At 42.6% G+C, this 16,614-nt stretch overlaps 1 protein-coding gene across 1 annotated transcript in view; it reads left to right on the top strand.

The window, feature by feature from the left end:
• Positions 1–16,381, top strand: part of CDK12 (cyclin dependent kinase 12) — a 39,252-nt gene extending 22,871 nt beyond the window's left edge. The window contains exons 9-14 of the mRNA XM_066587191.1: positions 218–295; positions 1,705–1,821; positions 3,481–3,612; positions 7,266–7,468; positions 7,663–8,100; positions 15,183–16,381. Coding sequence (XP_066443288.1) covers positions 218–295; positions 1,705–1,821; positions 3,481–3,612; positions 7,266–7,468; positions 7,663–8,100; positions 15,183–15,874 — 1,660 coding nt within the window. The 3' untranslated portion in view covers positions 15,875–16,381. The remainder of the gene's footprint in view (positions 1–217; positions 296–1,704; positions 1,822–3,480; positions 3,613–7,265; positions 7,469–7,662; positions 8,101–15,182) is intronic.
• Positions 16,382–16,614: the final 233 nt, after the last annotated feature.

The following is a 16,614-nucleotide window of genomic DNA, read 5'->3' as shown; positions in this document are numbered from 1 at the left end:
CAACCACTGGGACTCCCACCAATCCCGAGAACCAGTGTGTCCCTGATTTAATAGGACAGCAGTTGCAAATGGGGGGGCGGACACAGGACACTAGTCAGACCACTGCAGATCAGCAAGTTACAACCTATCATGGGGATAAGGGTAGCTTATTTCTGTGGGACAACCCCTTTAATTTTAAGGTTTTGTATTTCATTCACGTCTATTAATTTCTTTCCAGCTGCATCTTGGGTGAACTTTTTACAAAGAAACCAATATTCCAGGCTAACCAGGAGTTGGCTCAACTTGAACTAATCAGGTATTTATGTCCTCTGTATACATATTATATTTCTGTTTGTGCAGCAGAACAATGTGTTCTTAGAAGAAATAAATGTTACTGGAGCAAAAGACTGATTGATTTCAGTATAAACTTCTGTGGAAAAGAAAAGCTTAGAGCTGCATGCGTCTGTCGGATGCCCATAGCAAAATGATTTATTCTTCCCTCAGACTAAAATATGCTTTGCTGCTCTGTTAATGTTGGATTTGTTCCAATGTAAGAGGATAATCTGGTGTGGTGTGGTGTGTGTGTGTGTGTACACACTAGTCAGTTTGTAAATATCAGAAATTATCCAATGAAGTCTAAGGCTGGTTATAGACTTCCACCATAAATGTGGCCTTTTGGCTCTGTCGTGCTCTATATATCTCAGTTTTTTTGTATTGCAAAGGGTAAGGCCTGGTTTAGACACAACGATTATCGCTCAAAAGATGTCTTTTGAGCGATAATCATTGTGTGCATTTACAGGGCAAGGTGATCGCTCAAACGTTGAGCGCTCATCTTGCGCTCCGAGCGGGTGATGCAGAAGACAAGTGGGGCTGCTTGTCTTCTACATCCGGCTGTTTTCTGCTCGGAGCACCCGGCTGTTATACAGTTGAGTGCTCCGAGCGGGGGATGCAGAACACAGCTGGACCGCTCTGTTCTTCATACCCCGGCTGTTCATGGAGCACTCAGCTGGTATACAGCTGTGCGCTCTGTGCGGAGTATGAAGAATACAGCTGGACCCCTGTGTTCTTCATACTCCCCTCTTGTGTTCAGGGAGCGGGATACAGCTGAAACAATATTATCGGCTGTATCCCGCTGTGAACTTCTGATAAGGCTCATCATTGTCTTTTAGCACGCTGAAAGACAACGATCAGTGACTGCTAAACGAAAACTACACGGTCCGTGCAGTTACAACGATTATCGCTCAAAAGACGGCTTTTGAGCGATAATCGTTATCTAAATGGGACTTTAGAGCGTCCTGTAACTCATGAAGACTTTACTATGGTCTTGCTGTTAAATCCATGGCTGAGTTCTATCTGCTCAAAACTATTTTTTTAACACCGTATCTGAGATTTCATTGAGAAATTGATTGGGGGTATGTGAGTTAGGAAACAAAAAAAAATGGCTTATTTGAAGGAGCCTGCATTCTTTTTATGCACAATGCCATTTTCCTTGTCCCAAATCTTTCCAACACATGCTACTATTCCTAGTCATTGGTGGGGGTTTCAGTTCAAAGAACCCCCTCCAATTACATCATCTGATCATGTCTCAACAGATATATAAAAGTGAGCCTTCAGTTTGTGGACACAGATATAGTATTAGAACCATAACGTATGACATTTTTCCTTCAAATGAAAAGTCAATGTACAGTAAATTTAATAAAAGAATTGTATCTTTTCTTCTGTCAGTCGTCTCTGTGGAAGTCCTTGTCCAGCAGTTTGGCCAGATGTCATCAAGTTGCCGTATTTTAACACCATGAAACCCAAGAAACAGTATAGACGACGGTTACGAGAGGAGTTCTCCTTGTGAGTCTTAAGAAAAATAATTAAATGGGTATTCTGGTTAATTCAAGAAATTTGAGGTTTTCAACCATCCACTAGATGAGTGAAAACGGTTATATCAAGGGGTTCTGACCATTGGGATGTTGACTGATCCCAGGAATGGAATTCCCGTCCGTCCGTCCTTCCTTCCTTCCTTCCTTCCTTCCTTCCTTCCTTCCTTCCTTCCTTCCTTCCTTCCTTCCTTCCTTCCTTCCTTCCTTCCTTCCTTCCTTCCTTCCTTCCTTCCTTCCTTCCTTCCTTCCTTCCTTCCTTCCTTCCTTCCTTCCTTCCTTCCTTCCTTCCTTCCTTCCTTCCTTCCTTCCTTCCTTCCTTCTCCACTTCCTGGTTTATTCTCCCACAGCAATGAATGGAGGGCATGCAGCTTCATTCAGTGTCAATGGGACTGCCAGAGATAGCTGGGTTCTGTACTTGGTTAGCTAGTAGATGGGTGAAAACCTGACATTTCTGTAGCTAAATGGAACACCCCTTTAATATGTTATGCATTTGTGCAATCCAACAAAATTTAGATGTCACTGTGACTTGGTCTTTTTACCCACATGGGGATACTTCCAGTTGAATCATATTGAATAATTAAAGCTTAAATGTTAAATGTAATTACATCTTCACTTTAAAGGGATGTTTCAGCTTTAAACTATTGATAACATATCTTCAGTGTTCGCCATCAATATTTGATCAGCAGAGTTTTGTCGACTGAGGCCCTCACTAATTTGATATGTGCCTGGAATCGCACAGCCCCATACTCTCTGCAGCAGCACTAGATTGGTATTGCAGGCACGGTTTCCATTCGCTTCACCGAGAAAAGCTCATCAATAGTTTAAAGGGGTTGTCCAGTTGTAAACCTCTACCACTTAATGCCTATCCCCAGAATAGTTTATTAATAGTAGATTGGCGGGTGTCTGTCTGGACCTCTGCCGATCAGATATGCTTATGCACAGAGCTCATTTCTGCTAGAGGCAAGCTGCTCCATTCCGACTGCAGTGGCTCTGCTTAGTATTACAGGCCAAGTTCCAACTTAAGTGAATGAGAATCTTCCCTTTATTATCACGTATGGCCACTTCTGCAGGAACGAAGCTCCCTGCAGAAATTGGCTTAGTACAAGAGTGCATTGGCCTGAGGAACAGCTGATCTGTGGGAGTCCCAGGAGGCTTAACCCATTTCAATGTATTGTTTTATCCAAAGGATTCGCCATCACTGGTTTACAACAGAACAACCCCTTTAAAGGGAACTTGTCAGCGTCTATAAGCCCCATAAACTAAAATGATACATTCGTAGGAGAGGGGGGTGCTGAGTTCAGAGTTGGGATTTTTTAAAATAATCCTCTGCCTCCTTGTTTTACCGCAAAGCCACCACTCTGTGCATGCAGCGGACTTCTTGAGCGCGCACACATGGGAGTATCAAGGAGTCCCACTGCATACCCCAAGTGGCTGTTTTGCAGGCGGAGAACAGGGAAGGCAGGAGAGCATAAAATCACACCTCCTATAGGCCCATAATCTCAGTTTAGGGGGATTATAGTTGCAACACGATTCCCTTCAAAGCTTGAAAAGTCTTAAATAATGTAACCAACCTTTTATGTTCTCCTGGTATTGACTTCTGATTCCTTTTTTTTAAAATCATGATGATTAGCATCCCCACCCCTGCACTGGATCTGCTGGACCATATGCTGACCCTGGACCCTAATAAGCGTTGCACTGCAGAGCAGGCTCTTCTAAGTGACTTTCTAAAGGATGTGGATGTCCACAAGATGCCACCACCTGAGTAAGCTTCGTGGGAATATCTATATTTTGCATTTGCTCTTCTCTGATCTTGTGTTGTATTTTTAACAATGGTTATAGTATGAGTATGCCATTGTGAACAGGTCTTCTATGCATAATAGCATGAACACCTTGCAGTACTGTTATATAGAATAATGAAACAAAACTCGCTGGAGGCCTGAGATCCCATCATAGAGAAGAGATTGTATTTTTATTTCTAAATAAAGGCAAGATGGGATATTCTCCATCAATTCAATCATATCTTCCAGTCCAAACCAACTAACAATAACAAACTGGTATCAGGAACCAAAGAAATAAAGATAAGTGAGAAGGAAAAAAGAGGAAGGAGGGGGGGTCGGGAGAAGGGAATGGTTACAGGGATATAATGTGAAGAAAGGAGGTGGTGAGAGTCTGCCGTGTAAATAAAGCACTAGAGATCTGTTCTGCGGTAATTGAAAGGTGATCAATCCCTGACACTCAGCAGAGTCCATGAAAGTCTGCCAGGATCTCAATGTAGGCATAACTGCAGCACCAGAGACCACCAGTGTTGTGATATTACTTTTCAGGCAGCAGCTAGAATGTGTCTCAAGATGTCCTTTTTGATTTGGGCCTGGGAGCAGGGATAGGGGAGCTCTGAACTTGTTAATCAGAGCAGGATTTATAGATGGCTAGAATGCACCCCCAGAAAGTCAGGATGTTTGGACACCCCCACCAGATATGGAGTAACATACACCCTTGATCAATTAACACCCCTCAGCAACTTTTAGATGAATGTGGTGAATATCTGTTAAGCAATAATACCTGGAAATGATTTTGAAGTGAGAAGAAAGGCGGAAGCTGTCCATTCGCCAATATATGGACGAGTCGGGTGGTGATTGACTTTTCCGAAATCAAAAAAATAAATGACTCCATTCTAGGCCTGAATGCTTGGTGATAAAATACCGGTCTTAAGGGACCTGGTGTGGAAGAGATCTTGAATCCTGTTACCAATCTATCTCATACCAAGAAACAATGCGGTACCATATAGGGCCACTGATTATCCATCTGAAAGAAAAATGCCCTCTGTTGGGGGCAGTCTGATATTTAAAGCTTCCGTCCTAGCTAAGTTGCCTTAAAAATTGCTAAGCCAACTAAATCGGTTGAATTCCAATATAATGGGGTGCAGAGACTTGTTGGGATGAGCTATACATAAGCAGGTCATCTGTGTATAGGGCCAATTTGTGGTGAATCTGCCCAGCACTGATAGCCCTAATATTTGGATTATTGCGTAAGGCTATTGCCAAGTGTTCCACAGTAAGAATATCCAGCCAGTGAGACAAGTAACACCTCTCCCACTCTAGTTGTTGGAGAGGAATAACGAACCGTAATCTGATCAAGAAATCTGGAGCCTAATTCTACCTGCAGAAGTGTGGCTTAACGTAAGAGATTAATGAGATCATGCATGGAGGGTTTTTTCTCTTGTTTCCGGGAACCAAGCCCACTGGATCTTTGTGCACCACTGCTGGGATTATCTGCTTCATTCGATTAGCAAGTCATTTAGAATTATATTTTAATGTTGCAGCTAGTGAAATAGACAGATAGTGGTTACATAAAGTGACATCTTGGTTTGGCTTAGGTAGCACCACATGAGCCTCCAGCACCTGCCTAGGAAGGGCACAGAAAGGTGAAATGCTGTTAAATACTACTTGTTTATTAAAGGGAGAAGCAGTAAGTTATAAGTTTTAAAGAACTGAGCCGTGAAGCCATCAGGTCCAGGACTCTTTCCTCCTTTGAGAGAGCTGTTTCAATCTCCTCAACAGCAAATTATGATTCAGACTCCTGAATGTGAGCTGTTAAGCCCCATTTACACACAATGATTATCGTGTAAATGGACGAATGACTGAAGAAATTGATCAGTTGTGGGGTTTTTTTTGTATAAAATTTAATGGCTTTAAATCGTCTTTTTCCCTCATTAGCTAAAGCAAATTTTAGTAGAAGGAGAATTAGTTGTTTGCTCAGGTAGGTGTGTGTTTATGCTAGGGATTATTTGGCCAGCAGGATTCCATTGTCTTCTCCTGGCGTGAGTAAAGAATGTACTGCTTGTGTATGTCTTGCATACACAAAACGACACAATGAATCACATTGTTTACCTCAAGTCATCAAGCTGCTTAAATTACTGCAGGATTTCCATTCAAATGCAGTGAATTTTGAACTGATGACAATTTTAATGCATGCTAAAAAACAGTCCTAAACGAGAAGTAAACGAAAAGTGCACAACTGCCTGCGTTTGCATGTAACAATTATCGCTCCCTTTCGGATGTCTGTATGAATTTTGAGCAATAACACTGCGCAACAAATTTTTAAACATTTTTTTGTAACAAAGTAATTGATATGTTTCTGTAAAATTAAAACCCGCTGATTACACGGGTAAAACTGAATACTGTAATAGCTAGCATATCTCTTTTTTGAGTTATTTAACCCATTAGTGACCATTTTAATTTTTTTTGTTTTAAAAAAATTCTAACTCCTTTTATTCATCCATCAACGTTGCTGTGTGAAGGCTTGTTTTTTGCGGGACGAGTTGTATTTTTCAATGGTGCTATTTAATCTACCATATAATGTACTGAAAAACTTACTTCTAAATGGAGTAAAATGAAAAACAAAACGAAATTCCGCTATCTTTTGGTGCGTCTTGTTTCTACAGCACACAAAAATGACCTGATAACTTTGTACTATGGATCAGTACGATTACTGCGATACCAAACTTGTATTGTTTTTTTGCTGTACGACTTTTACTTTTTTTTCAAAGACATTTAATTTTTTTAAAGATTATTTTCTGCCGCCATCTTGTGCGCACAATAACTTTGTTTTTCCATCCACATAGTTGTGCAAGGGCTCATTTCTTGTGGGCCGTCTAGTAGTTTGCGTTTAGTACCATTTTAGAATGCAAACGACTTTTTGTTCATTTGTTATTGCATTCTTTTTGGAGACAGAATGACCAAAAAAGTGCATTTCTACCATTTTTAATCTTCTTTTCGGACGTCCCTGTCCATTAATACTTTATCTCCTTCGTTTGTGTGTAAAGGGCATGTGAGCTGAGCTGCACACAGCTGCATTGCTCTTGCATGGGCTGTTGGCAGAATACACTATAATCTCCAGCACCCGCTGAGAACACAGACTGTGGTTCCTGTTATCTCTCTCCGGCTGAACGATGAGCTCACCTTCATCGTTCAGACGAAAAGTGAACGATGGCCGCATTTACAAGCAACGATTATCACTCATTTTGCCATCGTTTGAACACATTTTGAGCGATAATCATTGCGTGTAAACGGACCTTTACTCAATGGAGCCTTTAAAGCTCTCCCCTTATCTATAACAAACTATCCATTGTGTATGTGACATCTATATAGGAGTGGTTGGTAGTCAATAGTTGCTACATAGGTTCTCTGCTCACATGTACGCAGATTAACCATTATCTGAGAGCAGGGTTGATTGCATCAGAAATAATTTGAAAGTAAAATTTAAATATTGAAATCCACTATAAGGCCATTATATGGTTTAAAAAATCGTAACATGCCATGAATTGCAAATATTCAATGTTTAATGCAAATAACCATGTTTGCTGGTTGAAATATAATTTATTTGTATTTTTTTTTTTCTTAAACTCTCTACCTGCAGCCTTCCCCATTGGCAGGATTGCCATGAGCTTTGGAGTAAGAAGCGTAGGCGACAGCGGCAGAGTGGCATTGTTGTAGAGGAGCCTCCTGCAATTAAGGCTCCACGAAAGGAAAGTGTGACTGCTCCTGTAGCAGACCCTATCAAAAACAATAGCCCTGCACCTCCTGAACCTGCAAAGGCTGAGACCGGTACAACGGACTCGGGTGAGTGCACATACGTAAAGTCGCTCCAGGCACGGTTGTATAAAAGGATCTTCTGATTTACACACAATACTAGATTATGTATATAGTTTGTACACCTAATTGCCCACATGCAATTTAAAAGGCCAGGGCAGCTATAAACAACTGCAGGATGTATAAGATATTGTCATCATCTTTTCTTCTTTTTTTGTTTCTAGCTGTTTTGGCAGATATCTCGCAGCATCTAAACCCGAGTGAACTAGCTATTCTGCTGAATCTTCTCCAAAGTCAAACAGACCTCAGTGTTGCCCAGATATCCCAGCTCCTGAATGTTCAGGCCAATCCAGACATGCAGCAGCAGCTGGAGGCTCTGAACCAGTCAATCACTGCATTGACTAACACTGCTGCATCAGCTGAGACGGTGGAACCCCAGAAAGAAAATCCAGCCCAAGAGCAAGCTGAAATGGAAGGGCTGGCAACTCAGGGAGATGTGCAGAATGTTCTAGCTGTCCTCTTGAGCCAGTTCATGAAACCTCAGGAGGCAGTGGAAGCCCCTGGGGAAAGCAATGGAGAACAGAGCGGTGTAAATCCAAGTGTACGGTTAAGACCAGAGGAAGAAGAGGAGGAAAGCGCGGTGTTGGAGGAGGATGACGCAGGTAAATTCTGCTCACCCTGAGTCACCCATCTTATCCACACTGCATTTCAGACAAGTAGGCATGACAGGGCCCTTTTTAATAAATGAGGAGGTTGTAAAAAAACCTGGTGTAAAACCTCCATCTTTGCACTCTGTAGTTTTCTATGCAACAGGGAGAGGCTGGCTTTCTAGAGTATTGAGTGGAGCATCCAGAGACCTCACACTCATGTATTTTGGTTTATAATAAACTGTAAAATTCAAACACTTCTCTTTAATCTTTTTATTTGCACCATTTATTGCATCTTTGGAAAGACTTGAACTTTAGATGGCATGTGTATAGTGAAATAAGAGAGCCTAACATTGCTTCTTAACATGTAGTGCACCATTTCATCATTTTTTTTTCTTCTTCACTCACACAAGTAACATTAACTTACCTCTTATCCCCTTTTCTTTTCTCATGCTTTTACTGGAGGTCACTCTCGACTTGCACAGTATGCACTTTATTATTATTCACTTATGCAAATGCAATTTAATTTTAAAATGGGTCATTTGAGCACAGGCCAATGATGGGGCATGAACATTAGTAAGAACGCGTGTTTGCCCAATCATCAGGCAATGTGAGTATGCCCTCAGTTAGTCAACGAATGGGCATATCTGTTCATTGGCTGATTGGATCTTTCATGCTGGCATAAAAATTCTCACTTCTCAGCTGGACATCTCACTGTGTAAGCGGGATGTGCAGTTGATGAATGAAAGCTGTGTGCAGATAAATGTTTATAGTAACCATTTTTCGTCTCCAGATCGACATGTTATATTATTGTTCGGCACTCATTAAAACTGACAGGAATAGGCCCGTGTTAAAGGGTGTTATGGCCCATTTACACATAACGATTATTGCTCAAAATTCAAACAGATGAGTTTGAATGATGATCGTTCAGTTTAAATGTCTTAAAAATATTGCTCACTAAATATTTGTTGTTGTTTATCCCTGACTTTTAGTCAGTGAAAAAACTTTAGCTCGATTGCTGGCTTCTCATTGCATGTAAACGCTTCCCGCTTCACCTAAAAGGTGAAGAACTGAGCGACATACCAGCGATGTCTTTCAGTCTAAACGCTCTGCATGAGCGCTGATGACCTTAGCAGGGACATCTGCGCTCGTGCAGTCGTTTAAATGACTGTAAAGGCCGTTGGAAAGGCCCATTAAGATGATCACTGTAGTGATCCTCTAAAGACCCATTTACAAGCAACAATTCACTCAAAATTAGTTAAAACGATCAGAAATGAGCAATAATCATGTAAATGCTCCCATCGTTAACTCTTCGGCTGAATGATTTTATGGCGAGCTTAAAATCCATCCTTTACCCAGAATCGATCACACAGACCGCACGCTGTGTTCTCCACGGGTGCGGCTGATTACATTGTATTCATGCCATCAGCCCGTGCGAGAACAAATGAGCTGATGGCAAAGCTCAGATCCCCTGCTGAGTTCAGCAAGCAGCTCCTGGAGGCTCATTTGCAAGCAAATGAAGCTGATAAAGTGCTAATGGGCATTAGTGCCTATTAGTACTTTATGCAAAATGATTTGCTAAAACTATCAATCTTTCAGTCCTTTGAAAGATTGTCTTTGCATGTAAATGGGTCGTTAGTCTCCAATAAACAGTGGGTTTTCCTAGAGGAAGTTGCAGCTGATTACAAGTCTCTGATGCGTTAGCCACTGTAGAGAAATATATAGTATCCTACCCTGGCCATTAACGTGCTTGTGAGTCTGTCAGAATGAGAGCCACATTTTTTTGCTTTCCATACTAACTACTATAGAGGGTCTGTGCTTTAGGCCAAATAGGGCATATAAAAAGGGGATGTCTAAAGATAACTCCTTTTAAAACACAAGGAGGCTGTAGAGGAAGATGGAATTTGAATATAGACACTTGAGTAATAGGATAAAAGTAGTAACCGTTTGGAGGGAGGATTTCTAATTATGACGTTTGTACAGGTTGGTGTACCCTGTTATGTCATACGTGTCTAAGGACTTGTCCCAAATGGAACCCCCGACACGAAGATGTGAACATCTGACGCTGATTTCCATTACAAAAGGACAAAATAGCGCTACATGCAGTGCTATGTCGTCCTGTAAAATGTTAGTTGCCCAGAAACTGAATGGATACCATTATAGTCTGTGAGGTCCATTCGAGTGCATTTTTCTCCGCACCCATAATGCAGCAGCAAACAACGTTTTAGCACTAATCTAAACAAACTCTTAGGGTGTAGGTCCATGGGTGGGTTTGAATTGCGTTCCCCGCGGGAAACGCAGTGAACACTCCCCATAGTGCTTCTCCCCTGTCCACGAGTGGAGAATCCTTGTGCTTCTCCCCTTCGTGGGCGGCAAATTGCGGATATCCTGCTCTGCCGCAGGATACCACAACGCCCTAGGACAGGCAGCTTAATAAAGAGGAAAAAAACCCTCCCCTTATATATGTGACTATTATGTACTAGGATTACTTACCCTACCAGTATGGCAAATTTAGGCTATATTCCCACGGGGTGGAATTTGCTAGGAAGTGTATACCACAAATCTGTAGCTCAAAATTCACACCATCTAATGCGTATTTCAACATAGATTTTGGTATGGAATTCACCCCCTCATTTGAAGAGTTGAAATCCACACCACTAATTTGCTTTGCCCCAGGGGTTTGTTCCCACGTGGCAGATTTGCTGTAGTGGAGAAATCCGCAGCAATTCTGCCCCGTTTGGGGTGACTATATAGCCGATTTCACTGTGGTTCAATTGCAGGAGTGAAATCTGCTGTATTTTTGCGTTGAACGGTGTAGATTCTTCTGCTGCGGAAAATTCGCCAAATCAGGCTTACCTTTTTGTGATTGCGTGCTGTGATTTAATGAGCAGGTGTTGTGACCGTTTTGTATGCATGTATATTCTAATGTATAGTCATTTTCCGCATGAGACCTGCAGGGTCTTCAAGATTTATAACGGTCTAACTCAGTTTCTTAAGGAGTCTTTGCGCATCCATGTCCCATAAAACTAAACGCATGTCCTGCTTGCATCTCCATCCAACTTTCATATTAGTGTTTTGTTAAAATGGCATTTGCACATTAAGAGCCCAAGCACAAGATACATTACATGGCTACAGTGTGTGTAGTGTGGATGTAGTTCTAGATTTGTGCTTGGTAAATTGTAAAACTTCACAGGTAACTAAACCTCAGGTGTGCTGCGTGAACGAGAGCCTATTGATATGACCAACATTGTCTGTATTGGGGTGTAGCCACAAAGGGCGGATACGCTGAGGATTTTCCTTAATGGATTTGTGTGTGGCAAAGCCGTGGCATATTATAGTAGTAGCCAAGTGTATGAGATTTAACAAGTCTCCGCTATGTACAGCAGGAAACACTTACAACATAAGTTGATGTGTGGTGCGGATTTGAAATCCTCAGCATGCCCATTTATGTTGTGGATTTTCAATCTCGATTTCACGTTTTTCAGTGAGGAGGTTGAAATTCCCCACAAAATACACATGTAGCATATGCAAATTTTTCTGAGCATTGATCATGGATTTCAATACAAATTTTCACTGTAGTTGTTTGTTTTTATTTTTGTTTGTTTTTCTGTTGCGGAAAATCCTCCGCTAATCTGCTACATGTGAATGCCACATTTGGATCTGCCACATTTTGCTTACTCGTTTGAAAAGCGTGAAATCCATTGTGAAAATGCATCATAAATAATTTGGTATGCTGCAGGTATGCTCCCTCCTGCTGACAGCCGCTACTCACCGCTCCCCCACGCCGGCACCCGAACCTTCCGTCTCGAGCGGGGAGATACTCGATAAAGGCAATGCTCACTCGAGCAATTGCCTTTACTGAGTATACTCGCTCATCTCTAGTCTATAACATGTAGATGATATTTCTGGCATGCAAATCCATTGCAGAAAATACACAACATATGTGCCATTTGTGAACATAGCCCAGACATGCTATTCCACCATTAGAACTGATGGCTTATTGCTAGGATATAGCATCGCATACTGAAAGTAGAGAAGATACCGCTCCGTGCATGGAGTGGCGACTTCCTTGGCTAACAGCGAAGGAATGGGGAATCCGGGTAAGTATGAAAAGCACACCCATGGATTCTAAAGCGCCTGTCATAGGAGACCATAAACTTAGATTTAGGGTGCCCATAGGACATGACCGGATTCCTTTAACTAGACTTTTAACCTTTCCAACCCTGTCTTTTATTCTTTTGGCTCGTGGACAGTGGAGTGTTAATAGTACCGGTGGTACAGAGTGTTAAAGGGTGTGCTGCATCACAGAGAGTAGCTAACGGGTTGTCTAGTAAAAAAATCTTTGCCAAGCCCTTACAACGTTTTAAAATAATAAAGTAGTCTATATATTTGGCCGTTTTAAGGTCCTCTGTCTGTCTGTCCGTCCGTCCCTGGAGCTGCTGATCACATGCTAAGTTCGCGATCACTGCAGGTTCACTCTGGCCTTTGCACTGTTACCGCTGAGGCCAGTGATCAGACGTAGTAGTTAGGAACGTAGACGGCAAATGGGATCTTCTGAAAAGTCTTGGAGACGTGCCAGAAGATCACCTCAGTGGAGGTCTGAGCTCAGACAGAAAACATGGCCTTGCTGCCCATAGCAAACAATCAGAGCTTAACTCTTATCTCTTTGACTGCTCTGAAAGAATGAAAGTTGCACTGTGGTTGGTGGCTCTGGGCAATGAGACCTGTTTTCTTGGGGTGTTTTTTTTTTGTGTGTGTTTTTAAAGGAGATGTCCCGAGGCAGCAAGTGGGTCTATACACTTCTGTATGGCCATAATAATGCACTTTGTAATGTACATTGTGCATTAATTATGAGCCATACAGAAGTTATAAAAAGTTTTATACTTACCTGCTCCGTTGCTGGCGTCCTCGTCTCCATGGTGCCGACTAATTTTCGCCCTCCGATGGCCAAATTAGCCGCGCTTGCGCAGTCCGGGTCTTCTCCTCTTCTCTATGGGGCTCCGTGTAGCTCCGTGTAGCTCCGCCCCGTCACGTGCCGATTCCAGCCAATCAGGAGGCTGGAATCGGCAATGGACCGCACAGAAGCCCTGCGGTCCATGAAGATAGAGGATCCCGGCGGCCATCTTCAGCAGGTGAGTATGAAGACGCCGGACCGCCGGGATTCAGGTAAGCGCTGTGCGGGTGGTTTTTTTAACCCCTGCATCGGGGTTGTCTCGCGCCGAACAAGGGGGGGGGTTTAAAAAAAAAACCGTTTCGGCGCGGGACATCTCCTTTAAATTAGATTAGTCACTTTGCTTACAGTCAATATTTACAGTAAATGAAATCCTTGAAGTAGTAATTGACTCTTCAGAGATCCGCTGCAATCTTGTATTAAGCGGCAGTCGGAGATCACGTTATCGTCCAATGTATTTATGACGTGTCAGGAGGTCACTTTTTTTTTGTTTTAAAGTTCTAGTCATTAGCACAAAAACATTGAAAGCATTTCACTAAGATTAGTTCGGAATAACCAGTTAGAAAAAAGTCATCTAATACAGAATGAATATTGTAGGATGGCAGTGTTGTTTTAAAGAGAACCTGTCGTGCTTATGTCAGGGGGGTCAGCTGCATAGCTTTGTAGCCAAGGTCCAACAATGTTTTTATACCTTCCACGTTTGGTTCCCGTTGCTCTGAATGTGTTAAGTGGGTCTTGATTGGCAGTGAGCAGAGAGACCACCCACTTGACACATTTACAGCAGTTGGAGCCAAATCTAAAAAGAGCCAGTACAAATAAACAGGAATATAATATGAACCAAGAAAGACCTTGTTTGAGTCAGCGCAGCCGCGGCTACAAAGCTATGCAGTCGCCCCGCAGACATGAGGACAGACAGGTCTACTTTAATTTTTCAGAGCGTATAAAACTATTCTAGGCGTTTTGTGCATGTCTCAGACTTTGTACACATTTGCACTGTGACTTTTGTTTACTGAGTAAACCATGATCTATCGTAATGAATAATCAGGTTGTTTGGGTTCTGCCAAATCGTCCAACATTATTATGCAGCACTATTCTTTCTATCAAGCCACGGTAGAGTAAACCGACTCGTAAAGGTGTTTTCCAGGCATGTAATTTTGATGACCTATCCTTATGTTATTTGGTCAGTGGGAGTCCACCCCTCGAGATCCCCACCGATCATCTGATCCTCCAGCCTACTGTCTGTGCAGTTTAGCTTGACACATCCCCATTGACGTCAGTGACGGAAGTGTAATAGAAGGCATCACTCCCAATGAATTCAGTGGGAGCGATGCCTTCTATTACACTTCCAGTTCCGACCCTTGCGGATGTCTATCTCTGCTGCACAGACAGTGGGCCAGAGGATTAGATAATCGGTGGGGATCCCAAGCAGCAGAGTCCTGACTATCAACCATTGATGACCTATCCTAAAGGCTAGTCACCAGTAATAAATGCCCAGAAACCCCCTTTTACCAAATTCTAGACAGATTATAGAAAATCTGTTTCTATACAAAGAAGGGAGATGGAATTTTTCCATCTCCCTTATTTGAATATTACCCAGAGCAGCATGAATGGCCTTATGGGTCTCCTCACTCACCCACCTTCTAGGTGCTCTCCCTAAGGAGAAAAGATAGCTTTCCTGTTTCTATTCAAATACAGCACCAGATCTCTTGGACGAGGCAGCTACATGACAAGGTGACACTGCTGCTGTTCGTGTGGGGAGGCGATGTATTGTATTTGTTGCTGACTTTCTTCATTCACTTGCAATTACTACTCTTTAGGACTCTAATACTGAAAGGACTCTGCACCACTATTTAGCGTAGATCAGGGGTTCTGCAAGCTGCGGCACCCCAGTGCATGCTGTTACCCCCAGCTTGCAGACCCCAGGTGTAGATTCATCCTCCGTTACTGGATTATTGGTACTCAAACAGGTAAGGGTCATGTCTCACTATATATTACTGCCCTCCTGCAGATATCTTTGCACTTGCCGTTTACTATTACTCTATAATGTTGTTCTTTCTTGTACCTGCCAGCAGTGTAGTTCCATGTGTAAATGTGTCTGTTTTTTTTTTTTTTTTCTTCTTCCTGTTATCTATATGCATTTTTAAAGACGGTGTCAAAGGAAGTAACCTTTCCCCAGCTTCCCACCCTCGTATCCTGCCACCAGAAAAAAGACCACCTGAGCCTCCAGGTCCCCCTCCGCCACCACCGCCTATTCTGGAAGGAGATGCTGCAAATGCAAATCCAGTGGTCACAACTGCCGTCATGCAACTTTTCACTCACTCGGAAGCGGAGCCAGACCCTGTGAAGGGGGTTAGAGACACTCACAGACTACCTTCAGACTTTTCCCGAAAACTATCCTCCAGGACTTACAGCTCTGAGGGCCCAGAGGATGTATATAATGTAGGGTCAGACGACAGAGACTCAGGGCAGCTGCTTGGGGAACGATCCCCTCAGTCAGTAGCTAAAAGCAGGACATTCCCAGCACAACTGGGGGAAACAAGTGGTTACCAGGGAACAGGATCTCTGCAATTCCCAGGGGATCAAGACCTCAGGTTTACAAGGGTCCCTCTAGGAATGCACTCCGGCACAGTGCCTCCAACTGGACAGACAGAGGCGAGCAGTAACAGTTCTCACCTTTACCAAGAAGCCAAAACCTCTAATTACAGTGAGTCGGGGTCAGGGACTGCAGCAGGAACAAACCAGGCTTGGGCGGCCCCTTCTCAGGCTTTTAGCAAGGCATACAGAGCACCAACCCGAGCGCCTCCAAGAGGAGGACGGGGGCGAGGAGTCCCTTATTGATATCCAATGACATTGCCGTGAAACCTCCATCCTTCCGATCTGCTTCCCAATAGGGTGACAGATACAATGTGGCTGATTGTAACAGCTGCAGTTCTATACCCACAGAGCCTTGAAATTTTAGTTGGGATTGCAAAAAAAAAGGGGATTGTGAGAAAAGTGGTACTGACTTGAGAACGGTCCATTGCTGCTCCACCAATGTGTTGGACACTTCGATCTTTTTACTTAGTTTGTTCATCCCTTATTCGTTTTTTTGTGACGGTTCATCAGAAATGGCAAGTATCCATGTTTTAAGATGGTTATAAGGGCAGGTTGTGTAACACAAGTAATGTGTTTTAAGTAAAGGGCTCCTGATGCATATTAGACCCTTATGGCGGTTCAAGTGGTAAGTGGCATCGCTCAGGAAGCTGTAACTAGAGAGAAGCCACATGAATGCAGCTGGCTGTGTAAAAAGGTGTTTTTTATTTTATGTCCTTTTTTTGTTGTCATAAACTGCTGGATTACAACTTCTCACTTTTCTCTAATCGGCGCCTTTTTGTTTTTATACCTCAAATTTGACAGAGAATCTCCTGACTTTAGGGAAATCTAAGAAAATGGATTGGCAGTGGACAGATATTACTATTGTTATGCCCTATTGAGTTTCTTTAAATCTATACTTTTTTTCCCTAAGCTTTCTCCTAGGGCTAAGAAGGCCACTGTGACATATTCTACTTTTTTTTTTTTTTTATTACACCCCGATCCCT

This window comes from Eleutherodactylus coqui, chromosome 13 (assembly GCF_035609145.1).
Source record: "Eleutherodactylus coqui strain aEleCoq1 chromosome 13, aEleCoq1.hap1, whole genome shotgun sequence".
Lineage (NCBI taxonomy): Eukaryota > Metazoa > Chordata > Amphibia > Anura > Eleutherodactylidae > Eleutherodactylus > Eleutherodactylus coqui.
Note: the sequence above shows the minus strand (reverse complement) of the source record. Positions and strands in the feature narration are given on the sequence as shown.